This window comes from Fulmarus glacialis, unplaced genomic scaffold (assembly GCF_000690835.1).
Source record: "Fulmarus glacialis isolate BGI_N327 unplaced genomic scaffold, ASM69083v1 scaffold11850, whole genome shotgun sequence".
NCBI classification, from domain to species: Eukaryota; Metazoa; Chordata; class Aves; order Procellariiformes; family Procellariidae; genus Fulmarus; species Fulmarus glacialis.
In genome coordinates, this window is record NW_009187172.1 from 30,595 (window position 1) to 49,579 (window position 18,985).

The following is an 18,985-nucleotide window of genomic DNA, read 5'->3' on the forward strand; positions in this document are numbered from 1 at the left end:
AAGAGACCCCCGTGGTTCTTACTGATACCAAGTGAGAGTATTGCGTTCTTGCAAATCCACACGGTTGCTGGAGGAGCTCCCTTTTTAGTGTGTTTTCCTGTTACGCAGTAGACTATGTTGTGTGCTTGGTAGGGAGGAAAGTATTCCTAAATATTACCTGCTCTCTGTCCAGGCCTAGGGACAATAGGGTGGTTATATACAGGCAAGATTGGTAAGGACCTGAGATCACCCTATATGTATTCTCCTAATTCCCTTCAGCCTTTCCTTCACCTTCATGAATGCTCTCCTCACTTGCTCCTCTTTGTTGAGCAGCCCTGCATTATGCTCCTCCTGACGCTGCAGGCAGCACAGGCAGGACCTGGGTGGCACGAAGAAGCCTGGCCCTGAGGCCTGCGCTGCAGAGGGAGGCTGCCGGGGGTTGCTGCTCAAGACAAAGATCCCCCCAGGATGGTGAAGCTCTCTCTGCCTTTTGGCATTCAGCACTGAGCTCTCCCACACCTTCATCCCTTTAGAAATGGATACACCCCGGAGTGCTTGTCACTGGCAGAATGACAAACCTCAAAATCCTTGCTGTCACTGTTGATTTCACTCCTTGTGAAGACCCAGCCCCTGGCTCAGACCATTTCCACAAAGCTTTGTTTCCTAGCGTGTGTTTGAACAGCAGTATTCCTGTCTGCTTGTGCAGTAGAAAATGGGAGCAAAAGTAGGCCGAGTCACTTGCTTCTTGGGATTTAATCCAACTTTGCAGCCACAAGGCAGTGCAGTATTTTGGTGACTCTTCAGAGAAAAAATTTTTTAAATTATACTTTTTCAGCAGATGAGAGCCACCTTTCTTAAACACACTGTAGACATGCTATACTAAATTTAACAGCATCTCTCAGATTTGTTTTTCACAAAGATAACAGTTTTCACAGAGCTGCTGTGTTCTAAAGGCCTGCTGTAGCTGTTTGGTGTTCGTCATAGGAGAGAGCTGTCCTTGAAGCATGAGAATTGAGAGGTCACCCTCTGAAGAATGCAGAAGATTAGGTTTGTAGCAAATCAGAACAAATAAATGAAGCACTGTCACAACTCTTAAGGAGTTATTAATCCAGAGGTTTAACTCTCTAGGTGTTTTGAAAGTACTGCAAGTACTTCACCACCTTCTGCCACGTCACTTTAGAAAGCAGTTTATCAGCCAAGACCATGTGTTAATAGGGCCCAGAAGAATGAAGTTATTAGGGCTGTGATAGGGAGCTAACACTTCACATTTTTTAGACAAGTGGGTGGAGGAAACAGTGAAAACCACTTAAAAGCGAACATTTGCTCAAATTGCTACAAATACAGTGATTGCCACTAACACCTGCTGTTCAGTTTATGGACTCAGTTTGCTCAACTACAAGACATCATCCCAAAGGCAGGCTGTTTAGGAGTTTGTTAGTTTAAATCTGTTTTTTATGTCTCAGACACAAGTACTGTATCATTTGTATTTTTCCTCCACTACTAAAAAAAATCCATGAGTCATTTCAACACCAGAAATGGTATAAATTCAGCACAGGAAATAATGCTCTCCATAGCTCCTGCACATTTATTAGGTGTCCTTCTTTTCATTAGTTTGAATAACTTGCCAAATAATAATAATAAAAATGTTCTGTTTTCTCCTTTTAACTTGTAAAGAAATGCAAACTCTGGGAAAGTACAGTCTCTCTTTCTCCTTCCCCCACCAGTAATACAGAGCCTCCTAGTCTTTTGGAGGAGATATTTGAACGGTTGACACAGACCACTACACATAAAGCAGCAAATTTGCTGTGCATGATGTGAATAATTACTGCATTATAGTTTTGGTTTTTAGGGCAACTGTTGACTTAAGCAAAATAAGCCTGCAGTCCAGCTGCAGATCCAAGTTTTCATAAGTTTTCTTGTGTTTCTCCCTCCAGTGCTGTCTCCCTTAACAGTGACTCTTTTCAGACTTTTCAAGGTACAAAACCTTTACCAAATCCTCGAGCTCAGTCCTGCACACTCTGCTTTCACACATTTGGCTGATCTGAGCTTCTCCCTCGCTAAATATTTTCCACTGGCCTGAAAACAAAAATACAAAGCAGACAGATACTGACTTAGAAAAGGGCATAGGGAACTCTGAAGACATTTACAAGCACTCTCCAGACCAACTGATTCACAATGGTCAAAAAGAGAATGTCCAATCCTCCCATGGAAAATATTCAAAGTATCTTACAATCACGTAACATATTCCATGCAAAATAACTTTGTTAAAAATAATAAACAAGGACCAGAATATTACTCCTTTCTTTAATTAAGTAGTACTGTAAGTTGACCTTATTTATTCAACCATTTATAACTCTGAATACTCTGCTTTGTCACAGAATGATGTGAAAATTTAACTCTGATGGTAAGCCAAAGTATTTAAAAGTTGGGAAGCAACAAGTCTAAGTGTTTCATGCACTGTGAACTCTGCCTACCTGTGTGTAATACAAACTGTGTTTGCTGGATATTAATATTTCTATACATTTTTGATAATGTTAACAGAAATGCCCACTGTCCTGGTAACTAGAATACTATATTACAGATAACAATGACAAGCTTATGGAAGGCTGACAGCAGAAAATTAGGAAACTTTTTACATGAAAAGGTATCTGCTTTTCACTAAGCCTGTATTATCAAGAATATATTATTCCTGGGAAAAATACTTCCTTGCCTAATTAGAGACCTCAGAAAAAATGACAACTTATAATGCAAAAGAACTGGGAACTAAAAATGTCTATACCTTAATTCAGCTATCAAATTAAGTGTCATATCCCAAGCTGGATGAAGTACAAAAAAGAAATTGAATCAAGAGTGTTAAAAGAATTACACGTCCTTTCAAAAGACAGATTTTAATAAAGAAGATATTGTTAAGAACATAGGAAAAGCTTATTTCAAATATAACATATATGTATGTAGGAGAACTCCTTTAATCATCTCTGATTTTTTTCTCTTCTAAATGACTTTCTAAAAAATTGGGGTAACTTGACATGTTACTTAAATAAATCCAAATTGTGCTGCTGTGCTGACATCAGTCATATTTCAGACTTATGGCATTATGGGCAGAAAACAGCCTATCTTGTATGTTATCAAAATACAGGAGACTAAGACAGCATGGACATGAACTACATGAGCTATGCATACCTCAAATATTTATAAGTATCTGTATTTTAAGTATCTGTATTTTAAATTGCTGTATTTTGATTATTTAAATCTAAACTTATAAAATAGTGGAGCCATGTACTGGAGTACATCTGTTTGACTGCGTTGAGTAAAAGAGAATGTTTTTCAAGGCTATGATTATATGGTGAATAGAAACCTGAACAGGTCAGAATTTTACTTACTAGGGGTTGTCCTTGTTATCTGCTTGAAGTAAGGAAGTTCTTCAAATTCTCTCTTGGACACTTTTTCAACATAGAAGTGACGCAGAATCCCTTCAGCAAAAAAATGAGAAGTACATGTTACTGGAAATGTGCCTGTTGTTCTAAACCTGGGTTGCTGTCCTGCCTTTACGTAGAATTACCGCCATGTCGAGTCACCTTGTGAAATAATCCTTACCAATTACGTGGATTTTCATTTTTTATTATTATTCTTTTTTATTCTGTTTGCCACCCCTGTGTTTTTTTGCAACTCCCCTATAAATCCTTCTGTGGATTTCCGATTGTGGAGCGTTTGTGAGGGGTGTAAGAATTGGCCAATTCTTTTCCAACTGAACCCTTCCTTAGTATGAGTAAATGTAAGATTACAACAGAAGCCAAAATCCCAGTGTCCTGAAGAAAACCAGTATCATTTTGCAGTCAGATACCATTTTGCCTGTCATGAGCTAGGAGGCAACATCACTATCAAATCATCACAAGGCTTTGTGGCTTCTTGAACACACACGGTAGTTATTAACCATCCGATCCTCTGTGACTTCTTTTCTGCTCACACTTTGGGCTTGGCTTTGTGCTTTAAAGTGCATTCTAGAGATGTATCGTTTCTGTGCAAAGGGCTGCACTATATGAGGGTTTCCTTTGAGGATCACATGCTTTTTGCTTAAGATTAAGTAGATAGGATTTTTAGGAGGCTGGAGATAATTTTTTATTATACTAAAAGTTCAAGGTTTGCAAAAGTGCTTGGGCTTCTGAATGCTTTTCTATTTTTTTCTAATTTTACCAGTTAATCTGGTAAAAGATATTATTTCCATCCTTAACACATTTTTTGCCCATATTCTAGATCATCATGGGTGTAGCATCACTAAGGCAGATAGGGCAGACTGATTTCAATGGAAAGCTTTTTGGTCCATCCTAAATAAGAACCTCCAGGCACTTGGTTCAAACCCTACTACCGATTTCTCTGCAATAAATTATACAGGGTATTACTGACAACCTGTTTGTTGTTGTGCTTTTGCTCACAATGAAGGTTAGGAGTTTGCAGAACTAGAGCTTTGTGTGTTATTAATGGTTTTTGTACAGCAAAACTTGAGTATGTTGGAAGTGGCTGTAAAAGCGATATCCTAAATAGCCAGAAAAACAGCAGTCTCAAGATGTTTGGATTTGTAAATTGTCCTGGGATTTTAATGGAAGATAATACACTGTTTAAAGAAAGAACTTGCTCAACTCACCTTTTCTAATTGTCCACACATGTATTTCTATTTGAGGTGGCTTTTCAGTCTCTACTGCAATTTTTCTGATGGTTTCTCCTTCTTCTGTGAAAACGGATTCATAGACGGGAAATGTCTCTTTCCCACAGAAGTAATCTTTGTTGTCAAAGGTTTGACTTGGCACTTCTTCTGTTTAAAAAAAGCCCAAAACACATACTACAGCTGTAATCAAGTCCTCCAGAACTTACTTGGCACCAATAGCCAAGCAGGTTTAGTTTAAAAGTAGAATTTTAACTTGTATGGCCATTCAAATCCATCTCCAGCTAAGCCCCAGACATTTAATAGTGTTCTATTCTGCTAGGTTCTGATGGCCTGTCTATGGTGGCAAGACAGTATTCATATTTATAACATATGTAAAATAAATATATAACTTATAAGTTTCATAAGGAAATGAGCTGTGTAAAAGCAGGTGGTCTGTGAGACTCCTCACAATTTTTGAACCTGTTGTCCACTTTTCAAGCATACTTGAAATAATGGTAGAAGTCTCAGCGGTAATAAAATAACTAAATGAAAATTGGCAGTTGGACAGAGTGAAGAGACCCAAATTAATGCTTTGCTGAGGAAAAGGGCAGGTAGAACCTAGAAGGTTTGCATTTTGCTCAGCAGCAGCTAGCTGGCCAGTGCAAGCCTGGGCTAGCCACAGTGCACATCATCTCTTGCCCACCTGGTAAAGTTGTAGAGCATGTAAGTAGAAATTGTAATTATTCTGTTGGTAATTGGAAGTTGGACAAGAATGTGAGGGAGATGATGCAACTCAGAAACTCGGACTGCTGTTTGTGGAAAAACCTAATAATTAATACATCTCCACATATAGAAGACAGACTGCAGAAAAGGTTCAGCTTTCTTAAAAAATTGACGCATAGAATCTCAAAGAAAAAGAAAGTAACTTTCTTTTTGCTATTAAATTTTCTCTTGAAGCCTGTTAGCCAGGTTTTGCTGACTGTTCTCATCTCAAATGAGCCCCAATAAAGGCTGTGGATCTCTGATTCACAAGTATCCAAAAGGATCTAGATACACACCTCCTGTCTGCCTACTGCCACTGCATCATGTTTTTTCCCAGTAAGCAAGGCTAGCAAGAGAAAATGGGAAGTGTGCATTCTATGAAGGATTTCCATATACGACTGAACAACTCATTTCCTCAGAGCATTTTTGCCCAATGCATCACCAAACAAACATAGAAATGGGCCATACAGATTAGAAAAGAAGTTTAAAGGCACAGAAGGGAACTGGACACTCCTTTACCCTTTATATCATATGCAACATGGCTGGTCATTTGGCAGACCATGAGCAGATTCATATTAGCAGATTTTTCACTAGTGGTAGGCATTGATTTTAGTAAGTAATGTCTACATAAGTTTAATCATTAGTGCAGCATAGAAACAATGCTAAATTTGTGGTAAGTTAGTATTTATTTTAAGGATTAAGTTACATAACTGACACCAGTCAATTTATAATCAGGGGGTTTGAATCCTTCTGGTACATTTTAAAAAGCAGAAATGATATTATCTCTATGCAAATTTCACAAGCTAGAAAATCATTTGAAGGTTCTGTGGGCACTGCGGTAGGGGAAGGATGGGAGAGTCTTTTGACAGTAATGAACTTTCTGTGTACATTTCTGTAATATTCTCTTTGGAAATGAGTGTCAGGAAGTCATGCTAACTGTAGGGAGAAAGGCAGTGACTAATCAGAACGTATGTGCCCCAGGCAGCAAGCCCCCCCATTTGAGGAACAGCAGTGAACATCAGGGCTGGCTGGGCCTCTCTGCCTCTCACATTGAGACCTCTGCACACACATTAGAACAATGGGCACAGCTATTGCTATTTTCATCAGATCTTATTGTGACCAGAAGGCTTGAGCCAAGCCCCTTAACATGCACAGCAAAAAGGTGGTCTGTGATCAACTTTGTTTTACCTGGACAGACTTTACAGCATTTTCCTTCTACTTTCTGAGGGTATTTGCAGGGATATTGTTCTGGACAATGAATTTTCTTACATTCTTGTTTGGTGATGTTGCAGGTGCACAACACACACTCTACGATTCCAAAGGCCCGGAGATTAGGATGCCAAGATTCACCATGCGAGTATGTTTTGCCATTTGAAACACAAACTACGAAAGAAGAGAAAAGGAAGAAAAAGTACAACTGGAAAAGGTATGTTCACTGGCTACCTCTCTAGGAATATTCATTTGATTCATGCACATTTGTTTAAAGCAGCGTCTCCATACATAATCTGTTAGTGTCTCTGGCCCATTTCTCTGCTTGTTAACTTTAACTTGGAGTTTTGCTACTTAAAATGAGTCTGAGCCTATGATCACCCTTTTCTGAGCAGTTTTGCCTTGATTCCAATTCTGCTGACACTGGTGTCCATTACTACTTTGAGGAGAACAGTGAAGGTGGCTGGGTGAAGTATTTGACTAGCTCCTCTTCAGTACACGCATTTCAGTTGTGCGTCATTAACCAGCTTATAAAACTCACTTCTCCTTTCCCTCCTAATCTCAGTCCACACACAGGACACAGCCTGCTGCATTGGCTCTGGCTTCTAGAATTGAATGTGCAGATGACAGGATCATGACATTTGCTACTGAGTCATCTGCACAACTTTTCTTACCATTAGAAGAAACATGAACACGGCTTTTGCAGCGAGAGCCATGCTATCAGCAGGATGGATTACTGCCACCTGGGCCTTTTGTTGCTTTTGCATCAGAGTTTCTGCTACACAACACACAGAACAAAGCAAGGGAATGTTGCAAAATGAAGTTTAATGTCCTTTGTGGAAATATATATGTCTATTATAGAGACATTTGGCTTTTGGAATCATGAGAAAACATTAACATGAAAGGATGCATATGGGACTGAAATTTCATTCCAATAGCATCTAAGCACCTCAGAGTATTTATTCATCAGTGTCCTTGGGAGACAGAGAAATACAGCTGACACTGGAAAAATCCATGCCTAGTGGAAGCCAGTTTGGATCACCCAGCAGTTAATGGGAATTATATCACTTTACACCATGTTTGCATTTGTCCTATAAACCTTACTCCTTTCTTTTTAAATATTTTATAAACACAAAGAAAAATGCAAACTAATCCTAACAAGGTGAAAGAAAGGGCACTGCCTGATTTCTGAAAGCAACTAAAGTGAAGCTGGGATATGTTGTAAATATTTCCAATTCTTCTAATATGCCATCATTTTTATTAATGCTTTTATTTGTAAAATATGTTCCTATTTTGCCTGTAACTTTCAAAAGCAATTTAATTTTTATCTGTAATCTGAAATTTACATCTAACTGGTAACAGATGTGACCAACTGGCTTATACTTTACTGAGTTACTGAGATTTATGGGGAGTGTTCTTTGCAATGTATTGTCTTTCATGGGGTTATGCTATCTTTTGGTTTATAATTTGCTACTTTTTAACTCTTTCTTAAGACATGTTTTTATTTTAGAGGTAGAAAACAGTTTTGTTTCTCAAATAAAAGCAAATAAAGTGTTATCTGTATACTAAGAACATGGGAGAAAAAACTATAAATGAGAAAACTGGTAAGTACTCAGCTGCTCAGCAGGCTGCTTACATGCTTAAATACTGTATTATTAGTTATATTTATGCTTATATGGATTTTGTTTTCCCAGCTAGAGTTCTCCAGATCCTTTATGGACATAAATATTTCATGATTTCTCCCTGACAGGGGAAGGGATAACACATGACATTGTGTAGATACATATTCTGTTTGTTTTAAGGGTTTGTTTAGCACAGAACAGTTAAATAATTACTCTGAGGTAGCAGATGAAGCCTCCAGTAGAAGCCAAAATATGGCAAATAACTTCTAGTTCCCTGATGCTGTTTTTAGTGCTCTTCATATTTAGAATGATAAATCTGTATCCATGCAACTGCACAGTATTTGCATGTCAGGAGAATTGTTGTGTTTATTTTTTAACTTGTTGAAATGCGTCTCAAGGGGCATGTGCATTAATTAATAAAACACTTGTCAATTGCACAAGAACAAAAGAAAATACATGGTCAGCATTCCTGTTTCCATCCTGGGGATCTCTCAGACACTCTCCAGGCAGTGAGTGTCTGAAGTTGCGGCAGTTACTATATACTGCATCCAGAAATATGCTATTCGTCTGTACACTCTTTATTTGCTGAAACAAATCAGTTAGAAATTGCTTTGATGATGTCTTCATGTGTGAATTACATGTCAAAGATATTGCACTGCATGGAGATTCCTACTCCCAGATTCAGCATAAAACACTGGCATGATGTGAATGTTTTTTCATGCTTGTTCAGGTGGATAATAAAGATCCTATGGCCAACATTCCTTCTGTTAGTTAATACCTTAAAAGATTAGTTGGCCCTAATACAAGGGCTTTTAACTCTTTGTGGGTAATTTCTGGCATTTGTGGATAGATGCTGTTCTGAACATGCATTTTTACAGCTATTTCTTTTATGGCGTCTTAGTCCAGTACCTGCAACCTCTGTTCACTGAGGTACACCCACTGTGGGAACTGAGCATCCCACCCTTTTTATTGTACAAAACCCTGCTGTCCCACTAACTGGAGAATTGATATTTTTCCTCTATTCTTGTCCTTCCTGTAATGCGGCAGGAATATGGCTTAGTCATGTTTGGATAAGGTTTGCCTTGGTTTGGCTCAAAGTTCTGCTGTCCCCATAATGTAATATATCCTATATTATATTATCAGGAGGCACTAAAGGATTCTTAGAGTGAGATTCATTACCTTGGTTAACTTTGCCTCTTTACAGCTCAGGCATTCGGTACAGGCTAATTGCCTACTCTGCTTCTAGTATTAGTCATGGAGAAGGAAAAGCACCCCCTGCATCCCACTGTCTCAGACAATTAGCTTAAGGTGGGGGAAGTTATGATATATTTGTTCTTGAGAGCAATTTGCTAAGCCTTGGAGGCAGAAAACCTCTTGATACTATGGCAAAGCTTTACGGTCTGAGATTTGTGGGGCAGTTTAAACATATGCTGTTTACAGCTAGTAAAGTTACAAAATAGGAGACAGTATAAAGAAAATAAGCATGAACAACTTCCTACTGGACAAGTCACTGTGTGAACAAATTAGCAAATCTAAAGGCATCGTGGTGTCCTTTATGGCACAAAGCGCTCACTTCCCTGGTAACCGCTGTATGTGTTCTCAGAATTACGTAGGACAATCCCACAAAGTAATTCAGAGAGCAACACGATAGTGTGGTGCCTTTGCAGAGTGAAATGCACTGTTGTATGCATAGGCACAACTGATCTCAGTCAAGAGCTAGTTTCGTATCCTTAATAGCTTATTGCTTTGTGCCTCCCTGGGTCTCTTGATACCAGTGTGGATTTCCAAGATTCTGCTGTGTATTTTGAGAAGGTGATTGATTGATTCCTGACCCAGAGTAATACTATAAGAAGTACTTGTCTTTACCTCGTCCGTGCTTATGCTTGTTGTTGATGACGATTTGTACTATTGTTCCTGAAGCTTGCTGGGGATCTGGTAGGACTCCACGGTTACTCCTGGCATTGGGAAATCGTGGAATGTTGACTACCTGCCTTGCAGAGCTGGGTGACAGGTCATAGTGGGAGCGATGGTATGAGTGTCTCTGGAGACAGAAAATGAGCAGGAAAGTGAATGTCTCATTCCAATGAACATGGGGAAAGAGGCTGTACTAGGAGCTTAAAACAGGCATCAAGAGTGTTGCCACTATCATCAAACATCATTAAATCTAATGAATGGCACCATACTAAATAAAGACCATTCAGGTTTTGCAGATAGTGAACATGGTAATCTACACATACGCAGTTGTAACTCATCTCACCAGACTGTATATGTCAGTGTAGGTGTCTTTATCTAAGTTGGTCATCTGAAGTCCCTAATCAAGTCAATGGACAGAGAGGCAATTTTAGAACCTGACCCGTTGTGGATCTCTATATCCAAGGAGATGAATCACAACCCAGAAATGCCTATTTTGCTCCATGTATTAAAAATGGTATTCAGAGCTAGATATCTACTTTACTGATATCTACTCTACTTTAAGATTAGATGAGAAGAATTGTAAGCCTGTCTAGTTTTCCTCATCGAAATTGCTTTCTACTAGCACTCCAGTGGCAGAGCACGTCCAGAATGACTGTCCAGCTTCTTGTTTGCTTGCAGTTTTAAACTCTCATGCAAGGCCAGGGTTAGCCTCGCACAGACTGAGCAGAACCTTACTAGAATCTGTCTTAATACTGGGAAGTCTCATTTTATTTGCAAAGGAAAGAAGTAGTAGTAGTAGTGTGCAGCGTGTTTTCTAGAGCAAAAACACTGGTTGTTTTCAGAGAATTATTTTCCAAAATACCCATGGGCATGAAGGAATAGTGTATATTATAGCAGTTATTTTATAAGGCATGATTCTTCTCACTAATCCAAAGACCTGTTGGTTCATGTATTTAGGCAGTGCACCTAATGCTTAAAAGCTCTTCATATTCTCTCCAAATGCTGTTATAAAAATCATCTCTTGAGGAGTAAGTTGTTAATGGATACTCTTAGCCCCAAAGGTAGTGAAGCCCCTAAAGTAAATATATACATATGTATATGTCAACTGGGAAGTAAGTGTTTGCAATTATGATTTAAAAGTGATGCTTGCATAGCAAACAAAACACTGTAGAATTTTATTCTTAGAGAGCGTATAAAACAAAGACCAAATCCAGAGCCCACAGGAGCTCATGGAAGTTTATAATTCAGCGTTATTCTTGAATTCAGGTTGAATTTATTAAGGGGCTTGCAGAAGTGAAAGAAACCTATTTTGGGCCAGATTCACAGAACCCAGGATGAAGCAGTAGATATTCAGACCTGTTATCATCCTTTTCTCTTTTTCCCCAGTGTACTGGCATGCACAGCAGTAAAATACATCTTTAAATTGTAGGTCACACTTACGGCTTCCCTGTTGGCTGGCTGCCGGAAGATATCTCCGTCAGAATGTTCCCATGATAATTCTCCATCTCCTGTACACGAAGCAGAGCAGTATCAGTTAGGGGAGTAATTGTGCAACACCTTGGGATATACTTAGGGGAAAAGTCTCATCCAGCTTTTCAGCTAAATTTAGGGTGGAGGTTGCATCAGTGTGTAGAAGTATCAGTCTGTAGTCTGAGTTTATTGTACTAGATTCTTTAGAGACCAAAAGGAAAATCTCCTCCTAAACGTTATGCAAACTCAGGACGAAGATTTACTATCAGATTTATGTGGCTTAACAAGATGCTATGGGCAAGGTAATTTCCAGCAACCATATTTGCTATGTGATCTCAGGCAAAGGTGAGGAAACATGACACAGCTTAGCTTGCAGAGACCTTCCATCTACTGTGGGCTGAGGAGACCCACAAGCACAGTTACTGTTGCTCAACTGACATGTAACTTGACTGAGAATTGAATCCTGAATTACATTTTTGTAGTCAGCTCTGAAGTATAGCCATTAATAAATAGCATTGTATTATATATATTAAGAAAAAGTAAGCCATATTTTGCCCTGCAAATTTCCTGTCCCCATATCTAGATGGTTGTTTTTTCCCTCTTATTTATGCTTCATTTAATAAAAATTGCTAAGTCAAGATTCACCCCCAGGTATGATTATGAATCAGGGAGGTGCTTTCATCTGTTTGTCAAAGATAGACTGTTTCATAAATAGAAGTGATGGCCATGGTCAGTGCATGACTCACTAGACACAAACCAGCAACTCTTCCAGGAAGCCAGGCATATGCAATGAGTTATGACAGGATGTATGAGAAGTTGGCCCATCTAAGCTCACAGGATCCTGTGTTTGCATGTAGAGAAATGTTCATCACTGCTTTTTTGAATCAGACCAATAAAAGTACTACAGAATAAGGCTCATAGCACTAAGGACACTCATAACAATGTAAGGACATACTGACTTGTCTTTTAAAAGAGAAAAGGTTTTGAGAGCACTTGTGATTTGTGCATGTGATGCAGAAGTAATGAATGCTTTTGAGAATCAATGTGAGGGACTTGTGGAGCCAGGCTCTGGTTCCTCACAGCCAAACATGTGATTCATGGAAAGGAAAGTTGGAAAGAAGAAGAAACCCTCAGTTTCTCTTCAGGAGTAGTGTCCAGCTGTTTTCTCTGTAAAGACAACTTCATAAATACAAACGTAACTAAGCATAAGCTATTGTGGAAATTACAGCAGGGAAAAATCAGTTCAGGCTAGAGAGAGAATGTGGCTTTAAGAAGTTTTTAGAGACTTATTTAGAGGTGTACCTTGGTAAGACAAGCCATGGAACCTGAACTGATATCCGATTCTTGGAAAATTTGTACAAGAACAGGACAAATCATTTAGTGTGGAGGGGAGCTTGGAATTTATCCCAGCCTTGGAATTCAGATACAGGTACAGATAAAACTGTTTTGCCTAGTGGCTCAAAGCCTAGCTTTAGATGTGCCAATCATTGCACTGGAATGCAGTGCAGTACCACCACATCAGGAGCCTTACATTAATGGCACATATCACGGGCTTGGGTCCTCGAAGCAGGATAGATGCTGCAGCAGTAGTAGTGTGTGATACTGTCTTGGGAGAGCCATGATGCTGATGCAGGTATGCCTGCAGTTCTGGAGTTAAGTCATCCAGATTTAACTCAATCAGATCCATCATGGCTCCACTACCTTAGTGCATACTATGTATTAGCATTTTATCCTCTATGCAGTTTATGAGGGGGAAGTTGGATCCTGACAAAAATCAGCATCTGAACCATAGTGCTTGGAGCCTTCCCCAGTCAGTAGTAGAGGAATGAACAGGAAAATCGGCAAATTTTAATATATTATGTTAATATATTTGGCCATGCAGGGAGCAGAAACTGACTCACAGTTTCCTCCCCATGAGCTGTGCTAGATCTTGATGCAAACATTTTGTTTAGGTTTGCATTTCAAAAGAATCAGAGGGGAGATAAAACAGCTTATGCCATATTAAAAAGGACAAATTTGATTACGAGATGAATTATAATTTTAACATTTTTAAATAAGAGTAATAGTGGAATACATTAAAAAACCCCTGCATCAGTGGAGACACTGGGTCGTCTCTACTGCATAATCCAATTTAATCTCACTTCTCATATGGAAATTCTAATGAACTTATTTGTCACTCTCTGGCTGAAGTGACTGATTTCTCCAGCGTAAGGCTAGTTTACAGAATAGCTATGTCTGATACTTCGTACTTTGAAAGTCAGTTTGATTTTTGTAACTGGAAGAGGTTGGTTTCAAAAACAGATCAAATAACTATCAGGGAACAGATGCCATGAATCAGATGATTAGCAAGGATTTACTTGAATTAACTATCAATATATTACATTTAAAACTGTATCACTAAATTTCACCCTGGGAGGCCAGGACTATCACCTTGCCTGCTTGAGATCAGAAAGCTTTATAAACAATTTGCCTGGCAAAGTGTTTCAAGATTTGTAAAGATACTGTGGAGTAACATGGCAAAGCAGCAGAGAATGAGGAACAATCTCCATGCATTGAGATCCTCATCCTTGCTCTGAACTGAGCTGATATATTTATGCAGTACACAGCATTGCCCTGCTGAGAAACTAATTCAGGTCTTACATGGTGCCACACTTAAGTTAATTACCACTGCATCTCTGCAGGTTAAGTAGCTTAGCTTGCTGCACTGACATGACTACACAGCTTCTATCCAGGAACTTGTTCCTTCAAAGCGTGCTGCACTATCTCTGCATCACGCTGCATTATTAAGCACTGATGTACTCTGAAGTACTCTCTTTTTGGCTCATCCCCTTCACCCCTCAGAGCTTTTGGTCCAGCCTGCGTACTCAATAAACTCCTTAGGACAGGGACTGTGGGACTATGCTAGTTTGTGATTAACAACTCTAGCACCATGGGCAAAATTATACAACCAACAATATGATACTCCTTATTTTTACCATGCAAAAATAGTACCGAGTTCAAACAAGCAGAATCTCAAAAGGATATAGGTGTACAAAGGTGCAAGCAGGAGAGTTTTTCAAAGCAGCCTGGCATCACTGATATCAACAGAGTGGCACTTCTGAAAACCACAGGTACCTTCAGGTGCTTATCTGCATCTTTGAGAACTGGCCATTAGGTGCTTAGATACCCTAGCAGTGGTGATTCAAATGCCACAATACTAATAGTGAAATAAAATACATTCAGAAATTCTCAGGCATTCTCAGACAGGCTTTTAGACAGACATTTAGGTTTAGACATTCGGAAAGGCTGCGAAGGCCCCTAAGAATCAAGTTCCCTATATGTACAAGATCTAAAATGCAATTGCTAGTAAAATACTGAAGTCACCTGAGTATAGACTGACACCTGATTTAAACTGGAGTAATTGGCCTTACCCTCTGAATTGAAATTCTTGTGTCTTGCATAACTTAAGCAGGTCTGGTAACCTGTCAGATAGAAGCTCATCTTTTATTGCAAAGCTTTTCTACCCAGAGCAATGGCAGCTATTTCAATACATCATTTGAAGCCTTGCTTTACCTCGTTATGGGGATGCAACTTTATCATCAGTGCATTCTCTCCTTGTTTCAACTTAGGAAAGCAAACGTAGCAACCCTGCTGAAATTTGCATTGGATTTTAAGTACATGGGAAACTTGCAGATAGTATCCTGAGTGACAGTGCTGGTGCACAGACAGGGCTCTGACAGGGGAAGGAGTAAATTCAGAGCCTGTCCTTCTCTGGTTGTACTCGAACTTACCTCTGCAAACTGGACAGCAGGACTCCGGAACAGAAACTGGGAAAGAGCAAGTTAATTTGGGACAAGTCTTCAACCCACAGTACACATTTCCTTCCTGCCAGTAAAACACAAAGAGAATTTAGGAGGACTCATCGATACGTCTGGTACCGTATACGCATTTTTTACAGACATGCTTAAATGTGTGTTTACATAAATGCCACTCTAGTATGCAAAAGCAGAATATCAGACCAATGAAAAGTCTGAATAGCTTTTTTAAAATTTGTTGTCACACAGAGGAAGGTCCCCTTCTTTAAAAAAACAGGGGGAAAAGGGAAGAGGTAAAACAGTGTGGGGAGAACAATGGCAATTATTGTAGGCTGAAAATTGTCAGGCTGTACCTGACATTGTTGGTACTAAAATCATGAGTGTAAATTTCTACACCCCCCCTCCCCCTGTTGTATCTTACCATTGTACTGGAGGAATAGCTTAGCAGTAACTAAAAGTCATAAAGTCTGTTCAGTACTTGGCCTGTTAAATTTGTAGTTAATGTAGAATATGATGATGATTTGATCAGAGGAGGTCCAGCGTTGCCAGTACTTGATATTGAAGAGCTGGTTGGATTGAGAGGGATGTTTTGGTTCAGACACTGGCTCTGAAGAGTCACTGGATGACTGCTCAAATATACCGGATTTGAATTGGTGACATCTCCGTGGCCCAGTGTCAGCTTACAGAGCTATCCACTCCCACCCTGGGGGGCTCTTCACTTATCAGTTCAGTCCAAATGAATTCAGTTTCAGTCAGTGGCTTAATGCTGTATTTTCCAGTCAGATTGAAGTGAAATATTCTATATATGCCAAGTAGCAATATTTTACCTGCTGCCTCTCCACTGTAAGCTCACTTACAGCAGATGCTTGACAGGGTAAGCTTTGTCCACTGTGTTTGAGTAAGAGGTAGCCTGGCATTTACCAGGTGCTGCAGACTGGCTCTGAGCACTCTCATGAGTTTCAGCATTAATTCTCAATTCCCAGCCTTTGCTATGTATTGCTTATATTTCAGTGTCATGTCTTCTAGAAAGGAGAAATGAAGTACAGACAGAGCAGGGCTCTGTCAAATCATGCTACTTACTGAGCAGCTGCACTGGGCACACTGGTTTGCTTGCCTGTTTTGGAAAAGCCCCTCTGCCACAAACATTTCGCCATGATGGTAGGTGGTGCCATTGTATTCACAGGATTTCCCGGTGATTTTGCTGCTTACTGAGAAAAGGGAGTCTTCTGGAAGCAACGGGAAAGGAACACTTCATGCAAATGTTCTTGACAACTCGCAATATCACAAATACAGGGGAGGAAAAGCTTCCCTTTTCCCTCATTTCTCTTTATTATAAAAGGACAAGTTTTGTCATGCTACAAAGTATAAGTGATATTCTCATGCTGCTATTTTGCTGAACTTTAATAATTCACACTTTCAGTTGACTGTCCCAGTTAATCTTAGGATGTTGATGATCAACTGCAATGCCAGCACTGATGGCCATGTCTCATGCTGCTGTATTTCTCTTGCTCTGTCTGCTGTAGCATTTGGTATTAGGATAGGTAGGTGCAGTTATGTGCCCACTTGTTATGTTTACGTGGCTTTTTCATGCTTTAATGTAGGGAGGTATTAGGTGCTCTACAGAATCCCACTATCAATAGCACTGTTCTAGCACGGTTTCCCCCTTCTTGGTACTGGTATCATTTTATTAATGATTTGTAGTGTTGTAGCCCATAGAAGACTTAGCTGCAGGTTAGCAGGTTGTGCCATAAGGCATGCATGATGCCGCTTCCATGCCATCCACAGCCAGAAACCTTCTGGTAGAGGAGCAGTGATACTGATGACGGAACTGTGTCAAGAGAAAACTATGTACTATGTAAGTGTTTGTTCCTTGTGGCCTTCACAATTAGTTGCTGCTGTTGTTTTCAAAATGGGCAAAACTTGTCAAACACAGACTTCAAAAGCCACCAAAAAGCTGATTTTTCTCTTACATGCATTTTAATGTCAGATGTACAAATAAGTGCATTTTGTTTGCAGAAATTGGTGCATATGACAAAGTGCACAAGATGGCAGCGTCGGTTCAACCCTGAAACTTCCTGTTTCAACTTAAGATCATATCGAGCTCTGCACCACATGGGTTAAATTTTCTTCTAAGACATAAAGCTATCCATACTTTATGTTAAAACATCCCCTAGATTGTTTAACTATTAGCAGTTGACAAACTGTGCAAAGGGATTATACTTTACCTATGAAATGTAAGTCACTTGATACCTATTGGGTAGTGAATCTGGCACTATACATTTACATTCACATGAATTTAGCATCTCAGCATGGGAAGAGGCATTTTGAACAAGAGCTCTATGGAAGTAACAGTGGCGTGTTTGTTCTCTGGAGCCCGAATCACTGCAAATTTCTAGGAATGCAGCTGAAATTTCATTCAGTGGGTTTGGGCTTTCATGTAAAAGAAACCTGACCTGAAAATTCAGGTTTTGCTGTAGCCCCTTTCATTATCTATCAGATAAACCTGGGGAGATTTTTTTGTGAAGCTACAGAATGCACATTTTTCAGCTGGGAGCCCAAGTGAAAAAGTAGTTTTCTGCTGGCATGCACTGGCATTAAACACTGACATTTAGAGTTTTCCATAAAAGCATATATTTAGTTACATTGGTCCATCAAATATTAATAATATTTTGAATCGTAAATATAAAATCTGGCTATGGAACATACACATACCACAGTATTTGAGAGTCTAGTGGATCCGCAAAGAACATTCTGCAGGAGAATGGCAAGAGAAGTTAGCCGTTTAGGGTTCCTTGCCTGATATTTCATTTCTCTTCAAGAGACAGACATGGTATTTGCACTTCCTCCTTTGAAGCACCAAATACATCATTATTTCAGTGCAATCAAGGGTGTCTAATGATACCCTTCCAAAATCTTATAAATAGTACAGAGCTTTGACAACACCTGTGCTTGGCATAGAAATGCAGTGCTTTCAGCACTTTCTGTATGGTTTGCTTTTAATACACATTCTGGAATGGCAAGGCGTATGCTCTAATTAAGACACATCCTTTGAAAGTCATCAGCAAAAAATTCAAGTGACAAATTCAGCTACTGAATTTGTAGCAATTAGGCACAATTATTGGACAATATGAATAGAGAGGCACTTCTCAGGACTGTGCTACCTCCTGAAACTTATGTCACCATAGTTTCTTGGGCTTTCCAAGAGTCATCTCATGGAAAGCAGAAAGAGAGATTGCCAAACCCTTAGTTATCCCCTTGCCCCTTGGGCAATTGGAAGAGCAGTAGAACTGGAAAGAAATTAAAATGAAAGGAGAAATGAAAGGATAATACAAATGGGTTTTGTCTGGATATGAGGCCCTGTTCATGCAGACTCTGCAGGACACTGCTGTGCCCATGTGGGATGCCCGTCCAAAAGCAGTGTTTGGCTTGTGGTCTGACATTTGCGAAGACCAATACTTGAACGACGCATCGTGACTCTTCAGAGTATTGGATGAAGAGAGTAAATTTTACTGTACATTTACCTTGGTATGTGCCACATTGCTCAGATCACTATGAAATCACCAAATGCCTTTAAACTGTGGCTTCTAAATAAGGGA

General features: G+C 39.5%; 1 protein-coding gene across 3 annotated transcripts in view; it reads right to left on the reverse strand.

Annotated features, from left to right (window-relative positions):
- Positions 1–929: 929 nt before the first annotated feature.
- CHRDL1 (chordin-like 1) overlaps positions 930–18,985 on the reverse strand; it is a 40,671-nt gene continuing 22,615 nt past the window's right edge. Inside the window, exons 4-12 of one of the 3 annotated variants that reach the window (XM_009574195.1) lie at positions 16,470–16,612; positions 15,366–15,459; positions 11,566–11,633; positions 10,078–10,252; positions 6,559–6,763; positions 5,890–5,900; positions 4,619–4,780; positions 3,360–3,449; positions 930–2,055 (exon numbers count right to left, since the gene is read on the reverse strand). In XM_009574195.1, coding sequence (XP_009572490.1) covers positions 1,925–2,055; positions 3,360–3,449; positions 4,619–4,780; positions 5,890–5,900; positions 6,559–6,763; positions 10,078–10,252; positions 11,566–11,633; positions 15,366–15,459; positions 16,470–16,612 — 1,079 coding nt within the window. In that variant the 3' untranslated portion in view covers positions 930–1,924. Of the gene's footprint in view, positions 2,056–3,359; positions 3,450–4,618; positions 4,781–5,889; positions 5,901–6,558; positions 6,764–10,077; positions 10,253–11,565; positions 11,634–15,365; positions 15,460–16,469; positions 16,616–18,985 lie in introns of all 3 variants that reach the window. The other 2 variants (XM_009574188.1, XM_009574204.1) reach the window with 2 other exon arrangements.